This window comes from Thalia democratica, unplaced genomic scaffold (genome assembly GCF_965202585.1).
Source record: "Thalia democratica unplaced genomic scaffold, ktThaDemo2.hap1.1 HAP1_SCAFFOLD_67, whole genome shotgun sequence".
NCBI classification, from domain to species: domain Eukaryota; kingdom Metazoa; phylum Chordata; class Thaliacea; order Salpida; family Salpidae; genus Thalia; species Thalia democratica.
In genome coordinates this window covers 63,981-80,110 of record NW_028139251.1, presented here as the reverse complement: position 1 = coordinate 80,110, position 16,130 = coordinate 63,981, and the positions used below count along the sequence as shown (strand labels likewise).

The following is a 16,130-nucleotide window of genomic DNA, read 5'->3' as shown; positions in this document are numbered from 1 at the left end:
CTTAGTAGCGTTTATTAAGTACTACTTAGTCTTCATTTGGAAAATGACAATACCATTTTGCCAATTCTGCTCTAGACATTGTTTTACATTTTTTATCTTTGCTAACTGATATTAACTTATTTATTAACTAATGGTGAAAGAATGTTTTGAAATATACTTTAAAAAATTTTTAGTGTTTAAATAATTAAATTACAATTTTTACAAGGTTGTTGTTACAATTAAAACCACTTAAAGTATAATATTACAACAATGCAAGAGAAAAAAAAAAGAAAGAAAGTTTTAATTAACTAAGGAGAACATGTATCATATTTAGGCGGGATATTTTTATTAAGCAATGCTAGCAAATAAACAATACCCAAGCTTTTGTTAATTTTTTAGTTTGAATATTAGGTCTAGTTGAATTATTTACCAACAAAAGTTGATAAAGTCATAGTTAAGTTTAAAATTGTTTTAAGAAGTTGATAAAACTTTTAAATTTTAATAAGATGCTTAATATAGTTAATTGTTTTGGAAAGTATCAAAAAAAACATTTCAAAAAAATTTAAAACTTAATATTTCAAAAACTTGCCTTAAAATTTTTACTTTTTTATTTGACAAAGTTTTGTTTAATTAAAGAACTTAAAAATTTTTCAGGTGTTTCTAAATTTATTTTCAGGATTTTTTTTATTTTTAAAAAAGAATTAGCAGAAATAGTACAATCTTAAAAAAACAAAAAAAAATTGTTTTACTCAAATAGTTTAGATGTTTATAAATTATTATCTAAATTATATCTTTAAAGACAAATAGTCTTGAAAATACTTCTACATAGAAGATTTTAGCTAGTTTTTATTGCTTTGAATAGATATTTTTTTTAGTTTAGCAAAATTTTTATAACATTTTTTTAAGCAACTTGAAAAAAAATGCATTTTTTTGTATAATTTTAGGTCCTTAATCCTGTAAAGGTTGTGATAACCTAACAAATAAAGATCCTTAAATGTGTATAGTATTTTAAGTATTAATAGCCAAGACTTTTACTGTGAAGTTTTCTTATAAATGAATACACTTTTTTTTAAATACGATTTTAGATGATTCAACTACCCATACCTAAAAAAACTTATAAAAATCCAAAATTGCAAGAAAGTTTTTAGGACAAAGAAGTTTAAAATAAAGTACTACTAAGAAAAATGATGAGCTTCATATGGTTCTATTCGAGTGCTTTTTGAATATAGAAAAAGAGAAATTTCAAGAGAAAACCACTGAAGCATGCTAAATTCTGCTCTGAAACTGCATATGTTTAGCTCATCATTAGAAATATTTAGCTTTAGTATGTAGGAGTAGGTGTAAAGTATGTACGCAGGGACAATATTGTATGAAGATATTTTTGCACAGCGTCAATTTTGCACGAGGGCCGAGGGGTCACTTTTGCTCAATGACACTTTTGCGTGGGTTAATTTTGTTTTTATTTAATTTATTTTTATTAATTTTTATATTAAATTTTTTTTTTATCACTGTTACCCCTAAACCCTTACCCTCCGTAGTTTTTTTTTTGATTTCTTTAAAATTTTCTTTTTCTTTTTATATTTTCTTCTATTTAGTAGACAATTTTTACTTTGTTTTTTTTTTCTCTTTTTAATTAATTATCACTGTTTCCCCTAACCTATACCCTCGATCGGTATCTTTTTTCTTTCGTCTTTTTTGTTTTTGTACCTTTTTTTTTTTCCTTGATTATTATCTCATATTCTCTAAGGTTTTTACTCTTGTTCAAAAATGACCCTTGTACAAAGTTTACTCTTTGTGCAAAATAGACCTCTTGTCCAAAAGTGACCCTTTATGCACTAATGTCCCTTTGTGCAAAAGTTTTCGTTTGATAGTATTTGACCCTTGGTGCTAAATTGTCATCGCGGATATTTGTCCCGTTCCAAATTCATAGGCTACGATAAAATCTTATTTTTGTTGGTGTTCATTCATTGATTTTCTTCAAAACCTTGAAATAAATTAATACCAGTGGCGACAGTTGTTTTTTTTTTTGGCTTAAGATAATTTACAACTATTTTAAAAACACTTAGTTTGATTTAAAAAAAAAGGTATTAATATGATAAATAAAACTCAATTCCGAAATATTTATATCAAATAAAATTTTATTTAAAAAGTAATAATCTTTACAGCTTTATAATACTACTTTTTTTTTTTGACGAAGCATCTGCTCCAATTTTCGACAAAGGCGTTGTCCTTGATAAATAACCTTACTTTTAGTTTAGTTTGAAAGGGTCTAATGTGGCTTTAGCTAGATTTAAGCACAGTATTTCGTTTTACCCAAACTTAACAAAAATTTGTACTTTTGAGCTTTGTCAATTAAGTCTGCTACCTTAAGGTGTTGTTTTATTTTATAAAAGTGTAACTAGAATTGAATTTACAATGAGATAAGTTTCTTGAAAATCATTTCAGCTTTGTTTCACAAATAAATTATGGACGCTGCGCAAGTTGTACAGACCAAAACTTACAAGATCGGCACCCGAGACTCCATACTGGCTGTGATACAAACTGAATGGGTGAAGGCGAAGTTGTTGGAGAAGAACCCGGGTCTCAACATCGAAGTGGTGCAGATGAAGACCAAAGGCGACAAGATACTCAACAAGGCGCTGAGCAAAACGGGGGAGAAGAACTTGTTCACCAAGGTATGTGGAGTTGATGTTTTAGAAAATGTTTTAATTGTGTTTTGTTTATAACTTTATAAAGTGATGGTTAATAATCATTGAGTTTTGAACTTTTAAAAAAGTGGCGAAATGAACTAGTTTACCAAGGTTTTTTGAAAAATGGTATTTAGTGTAGTTTGAAAAATTTTAAAGTTTTGTACCTTTACATACTGTAATACTTGTTATTATAACACTCTTAGACTTTTATTTTTTTTAACTTAAATACAGCTATCACTCATAAGTTTAAACATTAAAAAAAAGTAATCCTTCCTTTACAGACAATACAAAAGTATTTAGCCAAACTAAAAACATTATACAATTGTTTTATATCATGTTTACAATTGGCAAAACGTAAATAAGTTAAATTTGAACTTTTGTAAATTGTGTGTTTAAAATAGTCACAAAAAAACTTTAACATATACTGCCTTAAAATTAAACATAAAAACATATCCCAAACTAAAGTTTTTATAGATTTTGATTTTAATTTCTGAAAATTTCAAATTGATCTAACACGATGATTGCAATTCTAAAACTGCATCTTCTAAATATCAAAAAGTTTTGAATATACTTATAGAACCATATTTTTAAAAATATGTATGTGGTACACATATGTTTTAAGTTTTGATTTGTTTTAAGTTTAAATTTGTTTTAAGTTTAGATTTGTTTTCTACCTTCAAAATATAAAATGACTATCTAGAACAAGTTAAAACAAAGCATGCTTAAAAAATCTTCAATCGCCTCAATGTTTTCTTTTTGTCCTACCACGATAGATTATCAAAACTTAATATTTATTCTCTAGCTAGAGTTCGAAAGACTCTAGCTTTACCTCATTAATTTTTTTAAGCTAGTTAGCGTTAAAACTGAATTTAGTTTACAAAGCCTTTTTAACCTGATGAAAAGAACTACTTTCTGAGGTTGAAAAAAAAAATACATGCAAACATCATTTCAATAATGATGTTTAGCATTACTCATTCGTTAATCGTTCAGTTAAAATACGGAATAGTCTCCTAAAATAAATAGTAACATGTAAAAACATTAACTATATTTATTTTGAAAAATGATTAAAATAAAAATTTTATCAGTAGACACTTTTGTTTTAATTTTAACTATCACTGATTAAGTTGATATGACCTGATTTATTTTGTAACCTGTTTTAAATTTTTAGCAACGCTTTTTCTCTATTAATGTTAGTTCCTTTTTTAAAGTTTCATTAAGTGTTTTTAAGGCTTTTTTTAATAATTTGATAATTTCCTTGGGGTTTTAAGCTTGTAAGTTTTGTAATTTATGTTTTCAAAGATTAAATTTTTGATGTACTTTACTGGGTAGGTGTCAGAAAAGCACAGCGTCACTTTAGCACGGGGTGACACTTTAGCACGAGTGTCACTTTCGCACGGCGTCAATTTAGCACAGAGTGACTCTTTAGCACGGAGTGTCACTTTAGTACGGCGTCACTTTAGCACGGGGTGACATTTTTGAACGTAATAATTTTAAATATTTTAAAATGTTGATTTAAATAATGTTTAGTTATCTAAAATAATTAACTTAACGAACAATTAATTGTGAAAATTAGTTCTAACACTTTTAAAAACATTGTCTTAAAAAAAATATAAATAAAGTCTAACTATGGACTTAAAATGAAATAAGAAACATTTTAAACTTTATATTTATCACTTTTTATTTAAAACTTACGCTTAAAGTTTAGTCTTATTAGAGTTTATTAAAGCAATTATTTTTTTTAATAATCTTAGAGCTTGTATTTATTGCCAACTTAATTAAATAGTTTTATTTCAAAAACTTTAAAGTAAAAGTATCAAAATATTTTCATCTGAAATTAAATAGTAAAGAAAGTTAATAAAGTTTTTATTTTTACTTTAGTTTTAGTTTAAAGTAAAGCTTTAACTTGTAACTCATTAAAAGCTTGTTAAGTTTAGTTTACATGTTGCATATTTCGTTTTTATATTTTTAAACAATACAGTACCTAATGTGATTTCAGCAAAAAAAAAATGCAAAATCAGTTCTGTGCTATAATGACACTCTGTGCTAAAGTGTCACTCCGTGCTAAAGTGGCACTCCGTGCTAAAGAGACGCCGTGCTAAAGTGTCACTCCGTGCTAAAAAGTCATTCCGTGCTAAATTATCACACCGTGCTAAAGTGTCACTCCGTGCTAAAAAGCCACTCCGTGCTAAAGTGTCACTCTGTGCTAAAGTGTCACTCCGTGCTAAAGTGTCACTCTGTGCTAAAGTGTCATTCCGTGCTAAATTATCACACCGTGCTAAAGTGTCACTCCGTGCTAAAGTGCCACTCCGTGCTAAAGTGTCACTCCGTGCTAAAGTGTCACTCCGTGCTAAAGTGTCACCCGTGCTTTTCTGACCCGTTCCCACTTTACTACTGTCCCTACCGTATATGTGATATTTTCTATGATAGTTATTTTTACTACATATAACATTTAGTATATAGTTTGCTTGTTTTTAAGATTAAGTTTATTTATTTTTATCTATAGCTTTTGTACTTAATGAACAGTGTTTATTTTTATTTTTTCCTTATTCGTGTGTCTTTAAGTTTAAGTGACCCAGGTTTTGGTGCCTTGATACAGCGTTTGACAATAAATTAAAAATAAAAGTCAACAAGGCTCTTAGAAAAAAACGGTTTATTAAATTTTTATTATGGTTAATAGAATTGGTGCATTTTAATCTTTTGTAAAATACAACAAGGCACAGTGGTCTCGGCAAGCGGACATTGACCGTTAAAGTGACTGATAAAGCACACTTGACCGGAAATCTATAAACAATTTACAAAATTTATATCTATAGGTATATAACTATTTTTTAAGTTTTAACAAGCAATATTTTGAGGACAATTTACTGTTTATTTTTTAAATATGTATTAATATAATAAAGTATGAATTAAAAAAATAAGGTATAAAAAGTTTAGTTTTATAATAACACACCTTGTTTTTTATATAAATAATAAAGATTTTTTTTTTCAAAGATTTTCTAGATAAGAATTTCGGGTACTTTTTGGTAACTTTCTGCAAGGAAATTTTATTAAAAACAATGAAGAGTTTTGAGTATTTTTTACTCTGTAAAAGGCAAAAACTGGTTGGGTTTAGACTTACATAACTTCTTAAATACTTAAAAGAGAAATTAAAAAAATCAATTTTAAAACAAAGAAATCAAGTTTCTTTACTTATATTTAACAATAATTTTGATCTTCTTTTCAGCAAAAACTTTTTTTATAATCGTGGCAGCTTGAATTTCTTTTTTAGCCGTCGTACAAGGTCTGTTTTCTAAGATATTACATTTTCAATTAAGACATCACTTTTAATAGTTTTAGAGCCTTGTTAACTAATAATTATAATTTATTGATATAGGTTTTTGATATACTTTTGTATTAATAAATGAAAGTTGTTTATGTTTTTTACGTTGTTGATATTTAAAAAAAAAAATAAAATAAAAAATTGTAAAAAAATTTAAACCACTGTTGAATTTTTAGTTGCTTGATAGTTACTTATTTATCAAACAAAAATTTTTTTTGCTAAATAAAGACTTATAAAATAACAATTTTTTTTATCAAAATTTCAAGTTTAAAATGTTGTAGTATTTACTTAAAACACAATATAACATATTTTCAATAGTTTCAAATGTTAAGAGCTAAAACAAAATGTATCAAACTATGAATAAGAAAAAAAAATTTAAATTTTATTTAAATAAGCTTTAGAACTGTTAAATATTGACTACATGAGAACTAAATTTATTATTCTATCAAATAATATTATATAATTACATATGAATCTTTTAGTTTCAGGAAATTTACTTTTAATGTGTTTCGGTTAATAAAGTATTGTATATAAAGCAGCAGATTAAGTTAAAAATCAACTCTGAATACATTTATTGTTGCATTGGAAAAAGTTTGTGACCGAATTTAATTTACTAAAAGTAACTCACTACCAACTTTTTTATGAGAACTTTAAGATTGGTTATTAATAAACTGAATAGTTAATAACAATTGACTGACCTTAAAAAAAATTAGTTGAAACAGTCAGAAAACAGAAATTATAATCTAAATCTAAATATCTCCAGGAGCTCGAACGGGTGGAAAGATTTTACTATTTTTTATTATTGCTGCACAAAAAAAGGTATACAACCGAAGTTATTTTTCAAAACAAAAACTATTTCTTCAAGTTTAAAGACTGCTTTTAGATGAATTGAAAAACAAACAACTTTTACCTGCTGTAGAATATAATGATAAAATAAAATCAAAATATTGCAAACACACAGGAGCTGGAAGACGCGCTGACGGACGGCAAGGTGGACATCGTGGTCAACTCGCTCAAGGACATGCCCTCCACCCTGCCCGACGGCCTCACCATTTCCGCGGTGTGCGAGCGGGAAAACCCCTTCGATTGCGTCATCATGAGGAAAGACAAGAAAGTGAAGAAGCTTTCCGAACTGGAGCCAGGTGGGTTGTTGAATTAATTGTTACTAAATTACAGGTAAATAATAAACTATTGCTGCGTATTTATTTTCTAAATGTGTTAATTCTGTTCTTTTTTTCTTCTGGGACACTGTATTGGTTTTACTTTTCGTTATTTTAAGTAAGGTTTTATCATAAAGCGAATTAGTATAAATACGCTAATTTTAATTGAGTTAGGAAAAAACTTAAATTTTAGCTAAAAAAAAATTACTTTTTATAACAAAAATTATGTCAGGCTACTTTATTAAGTATTTATTAATTTACAATACACGTGGGAAAAAGCTCGTACCTTAAGTTTGGAGACCAATTCCTTAAGTTTTTTTACGAAACTACAATCTAAACAGGCTAAAAGTGATAATATTTTTAAACAACAGTTATAGTATATTTACACTAATCATTGTTGAATCATTGTTTTTGCTCACTTACCTTCATTGTTTACTAAAACGTTGTAATGAACCTTCTGCGTTTACTTCCATATCATACTTTGAAGAATGAACATGTAGTTTTAGTAAACAAAATGACCATATCTAAACTTGTGCAATCAAGCATAGTATAGTACAGTGTATAGTTATAGCTACATGTAAATATACTAGTGTATTTTTATGGTTTAAATATAAGAAATATTATTTAACCAACATTTAATTGTTTTAGAGTTCTTTGAATATCTTGTAGTACACACTAGTTAAAGGTTTTAGTTTATTTTCACTTAAAATTAAATTGTTTTCAAGTTTCATTTATTTTAAGTTATTTTCAAAAGTAACTTAAATTATTAAAATAGAGATTTTTTAATACCTTTAAGAGGTTCTTTTTATAACAAATACATTGTTTAAACTGTCTTGTCTGATTTATACAAAGTAGTCCCAAATAGAATATAGTATTTATAAAATAGTAACTAAACAAGGTAGGATTTAATTATGATGAGTAGTACCAATAAATTAAGTGTACCAACATCTATACCTTAAAATATTATGAATTTTCTTTAAAGTACTTTGACTCAACCCATTTTTAAGATCTGATGTGTATAATACTTGGATGTGTAAATCTTAAAGCGCGTATCTATGTGTCTACTGTATACTTTACAGTACTATCTCTAATTAAAGTGCGTCTAAATAATAAACTTAATTCCATGTACTTGCATTTTTCTGATAAATATTTAGTTGAGCAACGTGTTTTTTGGTCAGAACCAGTAGTTTACTTTCTTGTTATACTCAAAAAAAAATATATTTTGAACACAGGAAGCGTGGTAGGAACGTCGTCGATGAGAAGAGTGGCTCAACTGTCTCGCGCCCACCCGACCTTGAAGTTCAGGAGCATCAGGGGAAACCTGCAGACGAGGTTCAGGAAGTTGGACGAAGCTGGCGATTTCGACTGCATGATTCTGGCCGTGGCCGGCGTGAAAAGGCTCAACATGCAGGTTTGATCATTTTGTGAATGAGCTGCAGTGAATTTGACATCTGAGCATTGTAACCTGACTATTAAAAAACAAGACAAAAGCGTAAAAGTTAATTAAACATAAAAATTTATAATTTTTGAAAAGAATCTTAAGGAAAGTAGGGTAATTTTATTTTCAAAAATAGAACAAAAAAGTTTTTGTTTATATGATAACTTTTATATTTGATCATAAAAAAAATTGCAAAGTTGTTGTTCAACATTATAGCTGTAGAATTGTTAAGATTTAGCTCTTTTCAGTTTATATTTTTATACTTGTTTTGTTACAATGTTATTAAATTCACTTAATTTAACGAGGAATTTTTTCATGTAAATATCTTATTATGGTTGTGATAAAGTGCCTATTCAATAATGCAGCTACCAAACGCCAGATGAATCATGTGAGTTAGTTTGCAGGCTTCTGGACCTGCAGAAAATTGAGCATGAAAAGAATTCTGGTTTATCAAAAATTGTATCAATGCCAAGTCAACTGCAACTAATTCGGCCAAGAGTGTACCATGGAATCAGAGAAGAAACATTGCTTGCTTTCATTCGCAGGTAGGAGGCATTCAAAATTGGTTGAAACATAAGAAGCCAGAATGCAAGCATACAACTGTTTCAATGTGCGCATGAAAAACTTAATGATCTCATGTTGGCAAATGATCCTAGGTTGATGGCCAAGTCAGAAGATTATGTAGCTAAATTGATGGAGTCAGTAGCAGTCATAAAAGTTGCAGTTAGTATCAAAAGAGCAGAACTGGTGAGATTATATCAATACCATGATAAACCTTTCAGAACATTTGCAACCCGTGTTCAAAGTAAGGCAGAAATTTGTAATTTTACTGCAGTCAGTGAGTTTGAATGTGGAAAGAAAATATTACAATTTATATAGAAGAAGCAATTAAAGAAGTGATGATTGCAGGTGTAGGTGACGAAGATATTAGAAGAGAAGTTTTAAGCACTGAAGATATCTTGTTCAGGTCATCGTTTGAGGTAATTTCAATAATTAAAAGTAAGGAAATGGAGAGACATGCAACAGAGAACTCTCGGAATGTATCAGCGGTATCTTCATTTCATCAAAACAAATTCAAAAAGCAATCTTTTAAAGTAGGGGATAAGGCTAAATATGTACTTTGCCAGCGCTGTAATAAGTTGTTTTATGCATTCAAAGGAAAATGAACTCAGAATGTAAAATCTTTCAGACATTGTTTTTCTTGTTGGCGCAGCCAATCATAGAATGTTAATGCTGTTCAAACCTATGATGATAGTTCCTATTTTATGCAACAGAATACACAAGTAATGTCATTACAGGCTAATAAACGAATAATGTTGAACAACATGATTTTTTACAAGACAAATTTGCGTAGAAGCAAGACATTCAACCATCCGCATGCATCAATTAAAGTAACTGAATACGGCACAAATAATTTTTTAATGGTTAGTGTGTTAGTTTATACTGGTACATATTCAAATCTTAGGGGATGGAAAAATTTCAAGATGCTGTTTTTGGTAAGAATGACCTACTTCCTGTATCAATCACAATTCGGGCTGCTAACAAAACTCCAATAAATATTTTAGGTGCAATCAGAGCTACTGATAGTGGAATGTCTTTAAAGAATGAGGTAGTCAGCTGCAACAGTAATATTTATGTAAGTGACTCAGAGACTCGGTTTTTCTCTCGTTTGAAACAATTGTTGAACTTCTAATCATGAATAGAGATTTTCCAACTATTGGTTCTCAGCTGCCTCATCAGAATTCTAAAGTTATTACAAATTTGAATGATAAAGAATTGTCATCTAACAACGGCACTCGCGTTTTCATTCGTGGGCTTTTCCCCGGAGCAAAAGAGTTTGACGTGGAGCGCTTCTTCAAGGACTTTGGCAAGATCTGTGAATTCAATCTTAAGCAGTGTTACGGGTTTGTGGAATTTGACGATGCCAGAGACGCTGACGACGCAATCTATGAGATGAACAAGCAGCCAACATGAGAGAATCACTGTTGAGCATGCCAAGGGAACTCCTTGGTCAAGAAAGTCTTACAACAATAGGGGAGGTGACAGATACGGGGACCGCGGAGGCGGTTATGGCGGCGGAAGAGGAGACTACGGTCTTGGTGACCGCGGCAGCTTCAATGACAGAAACAGGTCCAAATACGGTCCGGCTTCAAGAACCAAGTACTGGTTAATTGTTGAGAATGTGTCGTCCAGGACAGGCTAGCAGGACTTGAAAGATTTTTTCCGCCACGTTGTTGAAGTGGCGTACGCTGAAACTCACAAGAGCGTCAGGGGAGAAGGGATGTAGAGTTCCACTCTCAAAAAGATTTTAATAAGGCAGTGGACGAGTTTGATGGAACTGAACACAAAGCTAGGAAGTTGCGACCTTTGTACGTTGACAGTAGGTGTCTACTGAGAAACAGAGCGGCACTTATCAACGTAAATAAGACAGGAGTGGAGTTGTTATGGAGGTGCTTCCACATGCTCAATTTGTGGTAAGAATCGACTGCTCAATGAGATTTACGCAAAGGAATAGAAGGTTTTCGAGGTTGTACAACCCAATCTCAACGCGTATTGATACAAAGGCATTCCATTGTTGGCTTCGAGATCAATCTAACTCACAGGAAGATAATGTAAGTCATCAATCTTCTGATTCGCCTTCAATGTTGTCAGAAAGCTCGATTGATGCCAGAACTGATGTGACAAATGAAGCTGTTGAGGATCATAAGAATTTTAAGGAAGAAAACGAAAGTACTACTTGCTCTAAAAGGTTAAAAGACTTTAATGCTCCAGGTCTAAATTAGTGATATTAACAAAGAGAGAAGGGATTCACGTTAAATTGGATATATTTAGTAGAATTTAATTTTAATGTTATTTTTGTTGTATTACAGTTATATTATTTATTAATTTAAATTAATATCCTAATGTTTTAAGCGTTTCTTTTGTTAGGGCAAATTGAATTTTATAAGTATATCCAATTTATTTCAGTTTTTAATAAATGCATTTGTCACTTATCTAGATTTCCTTACTTCAGCTTTGTTTTACCTTAAGTTTATTTTTCCTCAAATGAGCTGAAGGGGATGTTGAATTTTTAAGCCTTAGCTCATATTAGTTTATATGTTTATACTTGGTTTGTTTTAAATACTTACTTTCTTATTAAATTCACTTAACTCAACAAGGAGTTATTCTTCATTAGCAGACTTCTATTTTAGACCACTACGATGTTTTAGAACTGCCTATTATACTATTTATTACTACAATTGCAAAAAAACATACTGCGAACCATACATATTTTATTCAGAACAAAAGATAACTGCTTTGTCTATATCGAAAAAAATCTTCACAGGATCGCATCTCCGAAGTGCTCGACCAGGACACTTGCCTGTACGCCATCGGTCAGGGCGCGTTGGGGGTGGAAACGAGGGCTGACGATGACGTCACGATACGGTTGGTTAGCAGTTTGCACTGCAAGAACACCGTGTTGAGGTGCGTTGCCGAGAGAGCGTTCCTGAAGACGCTGGGTGGAGGTTGCTCCGTTCCACAGGGTGTTTGCAGGTCGGTTGTCTTATTTATTGTTAGGTGCATCACAAAAATGCTGTTTTAAAGTTTAAGTTATTTATTTTATTTATAATATTTTGTTTATGGCTTAAGAACTTATGCACTACGATCTATGATACTTGTAACACAGCTTTTGGATCATGTGATACCTTTGTGATTGACTAATTTTTTTTTCGTTATTTGTTATGTTTAATAAAGCATATGGCTTGTTGTTCTTTTATTTGAATTAGTGTTAGTATTTCATTCGTAAAATTAGAAAACAAAGTTGACTGCTTATTACTTTAAAAGTTGTAGCTAAATTTTATTGTACCCTTCCTACATGTGCATTATAACTTTTTTTTCTGACTAGTTTTTATTTGTATATTTTTTACTGTTAGTTAAATTTTTAAATACAGAAGAAATATTATGACTTTCAATTTAGGGATGTATGTGTTTATTTGACTTGATAATCAGTCGATTTAAATCACCAATAAAAAATAATTTGTTACAATAATGATTAATTTAACATTAATAATTTAGTAATGATATTTTAGTATATAATATGTATATCACAACAATTTCTCATGAAAATCTTATAATATTTGAACTAGTTCTCCAACTACTTACCACCAGGGTTCCAGTAATTTTACCAAAAGACCCCTTTTGAAGAAATAAAAAGGCTATAGCCCCTCTCTCAAAAACCTAATGTTAAGTACGCCTAAGATATTTTTTTAGCTCTTCACCATAAACTTTAAAATATCTAGTATAAGTTTCAAATTAACGTCTCATGGCACCCCCTTTTGGCAACTTATAGCCCCTAAATTTCTATATAGCCCATTGGAAAACCCTAGTCTAGTACAAGTTTCATAACTATCCTTAAATACGCCTAAGACCTTATTTTTTTGTTATTTACCATCAGCTCAAGAATATCTAGTACAAAATTTAAAATTTACCCTTTAATATGCATATTACCTTTTTTTTGCTCATCACTGTCTACTTTAGTATATCTAGTGTAAGTTTCAAATTATGGCCTCACGGCCCCCCTTTGAGCCCTTTATAGCTTTAGGAGCCATATGGCCCACTTTTGGAAATTTTGCTCTATGTAAAAAAATGTATAAATTAGTACTACTTTGTAATTTTTAAAGACTAAAAACTTTATTCAGCGAGATATCCGATGACGGGTCGAAGTTATCGCTGACTGGTGGAGCGTTTAACTACGACGGCAGCAAATCGGTGATCACAAAGAGCGAGGCGAACCTCAACATCTCGACTGAAGCGCAGTTCCTGAGACCCAATCAGGTTAAAAAACTTTTTTTTTTTAATAACTACTAGAAATTTTATTTTTATTTTACTTTAAACTTTAACTTCATTTTTTTAAACTAGTGTAATTCAGTGTTCTTTAACACTCGTATTGACTCCAATAACTTTAGTGTGCTTTTGAAAAAAATAGAGTCTATATTTGTTCTCCTTTTAAATACAGGGTTGCCACAAAGTCAGAAAAATCAGAAAAAGTAAGGGAAAAAAGACAAAAGTCAATAAAAGTAATGAAAAGGTTTTTTTTTTAAACAAATTCAGGAAGGTCAGGAAATCTTTTAAAAACATGCTCATAATAAGAAAGTTTGTCATCTGTATTTCAAATTCTTATATGATCTCACGTAAAGACAAAGTGTTTAACTGCCAAAAAGTAGTTTCAGTTTTACCGCTGGAAACCACACTTAAAGTGCCTAAGCTTTCTAGAAGCTGTTTTATGGTGTAAAAATTGAGAGATGATTTGGATATGAGTTCTAACTTTTTGTATTCTGTTATATATATTTTTTTTGTTTTCACACAACTCTATAAAAAGTTTGTTATTTCTTAATTGCGTGAAACTTTATATAACTTAAAGTCTTTGGTTATGTATTTTTGAATCGGTCAAGGTTAGTCAAGAAATTGATTTAAAAAGTTCAAAAAAGTTAGAAAATTTGTTTTACACCGACCTATGGCAACCCTGTAAGTCAGCGGTTCTTATCCCGGGGTAAATTTAACCTTAGAGGTAAACTCCCTTGTTTTAGAGTAGTTTTTTTTTTTTCATAACAAGTTATGTAAGTTAATATTTAAAGTTTAAACTCTTTAAGTTTTATGATCTTTTATAAATAACAAGTTTTGAATTCAAACAAACTAGTTTTTTTTTCCTCAAAACTAAATACTATTTTGTATACTGGGGGTAAAACTGGTAATCATTTTCCATAAGGGAGTAAAATTGGTAATGAAGTTCCCAATCGGGGTAAAACATGATAGAAAGGTAAAGAACCGCTGCTGAAGGTAGTACAGACCTCTAACTGTATTTTGAACAAAAAAAGCTATTTTCAACTACTACTGTTATTTTTTTGTAACTCAACGTACATTGCAGTCCGACAAGTGCTGCGAGGCCTCGTCGATAACCGCGTGCCACTCCTTCCTGCACCCGCTGCTGCTGAAGATGGCGGCCCACCTGGGCAGGGACGTGGCCATCAAGTGCTTGAAGCAGGGAGCCGCTCAGCTGTTGCACGAGGCGAGGAAGACAAACGAGAAGAAAGTGGACGACACTATTTAATCTGCAGGATAATGTAGTTGATTTGTTAGTTATGATTTTAGTGAATACGTGTTTAGTGAAATAAAGTAACGCAATTGAAGTATCGTTTTGTATCTAAAAGTAAAGTTTTAATGGTTGGTGAATTAAAGTTATGCGTTTCAAGTATGATTTTATATCTGAAAGTAATTTTTTAATGTTTAATTGTGTAAAGTATTTTTATATAAAGCTGTAGCTGTTAACATAAGCCTAACGTTTTATAATCCAATTACTATTACTTAATGAGTAATTAAACGAAAAATCAGTAATAATAAGTTATATTAAGTAACCATAAGTAAAAAGAAAAAGAAGGTGTTTAAAATTTCAAACTTTTGTAACGAAAGCGTGTATAAATAGATATTTTAAACAGAGTTAAGATATACAATACTTTTTTTTGTTGAAAGATAAGGTAGAAAATAAAAACAGTTTCGTAGGCATATCTAAACTAAAAAGATTTCTTAAGTAAAACTTTCTTATATATAGAGTCTTTTATCTTAAAAAACAGACCAGGTATTGATCTAACAAACAATTTAAAGTAATAGAAGTTTGTTTTAAAAAGTAGATCCGGTTCGGGACCAAATAATTAGAAAGGAGTAGTACTCATTTTTTTAAAGGGAAACAAAACGTCTATATTTCATTTAAATCTCAAAAAGACACAACTTTACCATCAAGCATCAACTAATTACCTTAATAGAAATTTTACTGTAAGGTATATACTAAGTTTAAAAACTTTATAAATAGCTTTTCGTTGCTAAAAATCTCAAAAAAGTAATGAAAAATGAGAATATTAATTTTTAACTGCACTTTATCGGCATATGTTTTGCTTTGTGGACCTAAAAAATCATTTGATTGGTTTGTTTGTAGTAATTAATCTTTCTATCAGAATACATACGAATTTTATTTTGCTTATGTACAAATTTATTTTTTTTATTCTTGAATAGTTTTATCTTTGTTAACCTATAGTAGGATCTGAAAGCATCTATATTCACTGAGCCAGATGTGCCAGATTTGTTGGACGTAGACTTTTGCGGGTCCTTCATAAAACAAAACATTTATAAGTTTTGTTTAGTCTGAAGTGAGAACTCTACTAATAGTAGAAAACATATAACAAAGTGCAACTCGGCACTTAAAATATCATTAAGATACACCGCATTTTCACGCACAAGATAAGAGCTCGGCAGCCTTTCATAATTCGTGGGCCAATTTTCCTAGCAAATTTTTCTTGCAGGCCGCAGTTGTATAATAAGGCTACAGTAATTAGTAAAAACTACTATTTTAAACAACAAATTAAAGAGTATTTAACCAAGCACTATTAGATATCTATTACCAATATATTAACCTAATTATAAGTTTTTATAACACTACCTTTTTATATACATTTTTATACATTTGTATATTTTAGGCCTGTCTGAAGCGTAAGCTGAAAAGTGCATTAAGGCTA

At 30.1% G+C, this 16,130-nt stretch overlaps 1 protein-coding gene and 1 pseudogene across 1 annotated transcript; both read left to right on the top strand.

The window, feature by feature from the left end:
• The first annotated feature begins 2,486 nt into the window (after positions 1 to 2,486).
• Positions 2,487 to 14,674, top strand: LOC145845461 (porphobilinogen deaminase-like). The gene is made up of 6 exons (XM_082952727.1): positions 2,487 to 2,654; positions 6,950 to 7,130; positions 8,381 to 8,559; positions 11,912 to 12,120; positions 13,266 to 13,401; positions 14,492 to 14,674. The coding sequence occupies exons 1-6, from the start codon at positions 2,583 to 2,585 to the stop codon at positions 14,672 to 14,674; spliced, it is 960 nt and encodes a 319-aa protein (XP_082808853.1). The 5' UTR covers positions 2,487 to 2,582.
• On the top strand, positions 10,282 to 11,064 carry LOC145845463 (serine/arginine-rich splicing factor 5-like; annotated as a pseudogene).
• Positions 14,675 to 16,130: the final 1,456 nt, after the last annotated feature.

What these genes read in the sequence shown, in the direction of transcription:
- LOC145845461 (XM_082952727.1), top strand. Translation starts at nt 2,583, where the DNA reads ATGAAGACCAAAGGCGACAAGATACTCAACAAGGCGCTGAGCAAAACG. An exon ending in TGAAAAGGCTCAACATGCAG is followed by an intron (nt 8,560 to 11,911) that starts GTTTGATCATTT and finishes AAATCTTCACAG; the next exon opens with GATCGCATCTCCGAAGTGCT. An exon ending in GTTCCACAGGGTGTTTGCAG is followed by an intron (nt 12,121 to 13,265) that starts GTCGGTTGTCTT and finishes AACTTTATTCAG; the next exon opens with CGAGATATCCGATGACGGGT.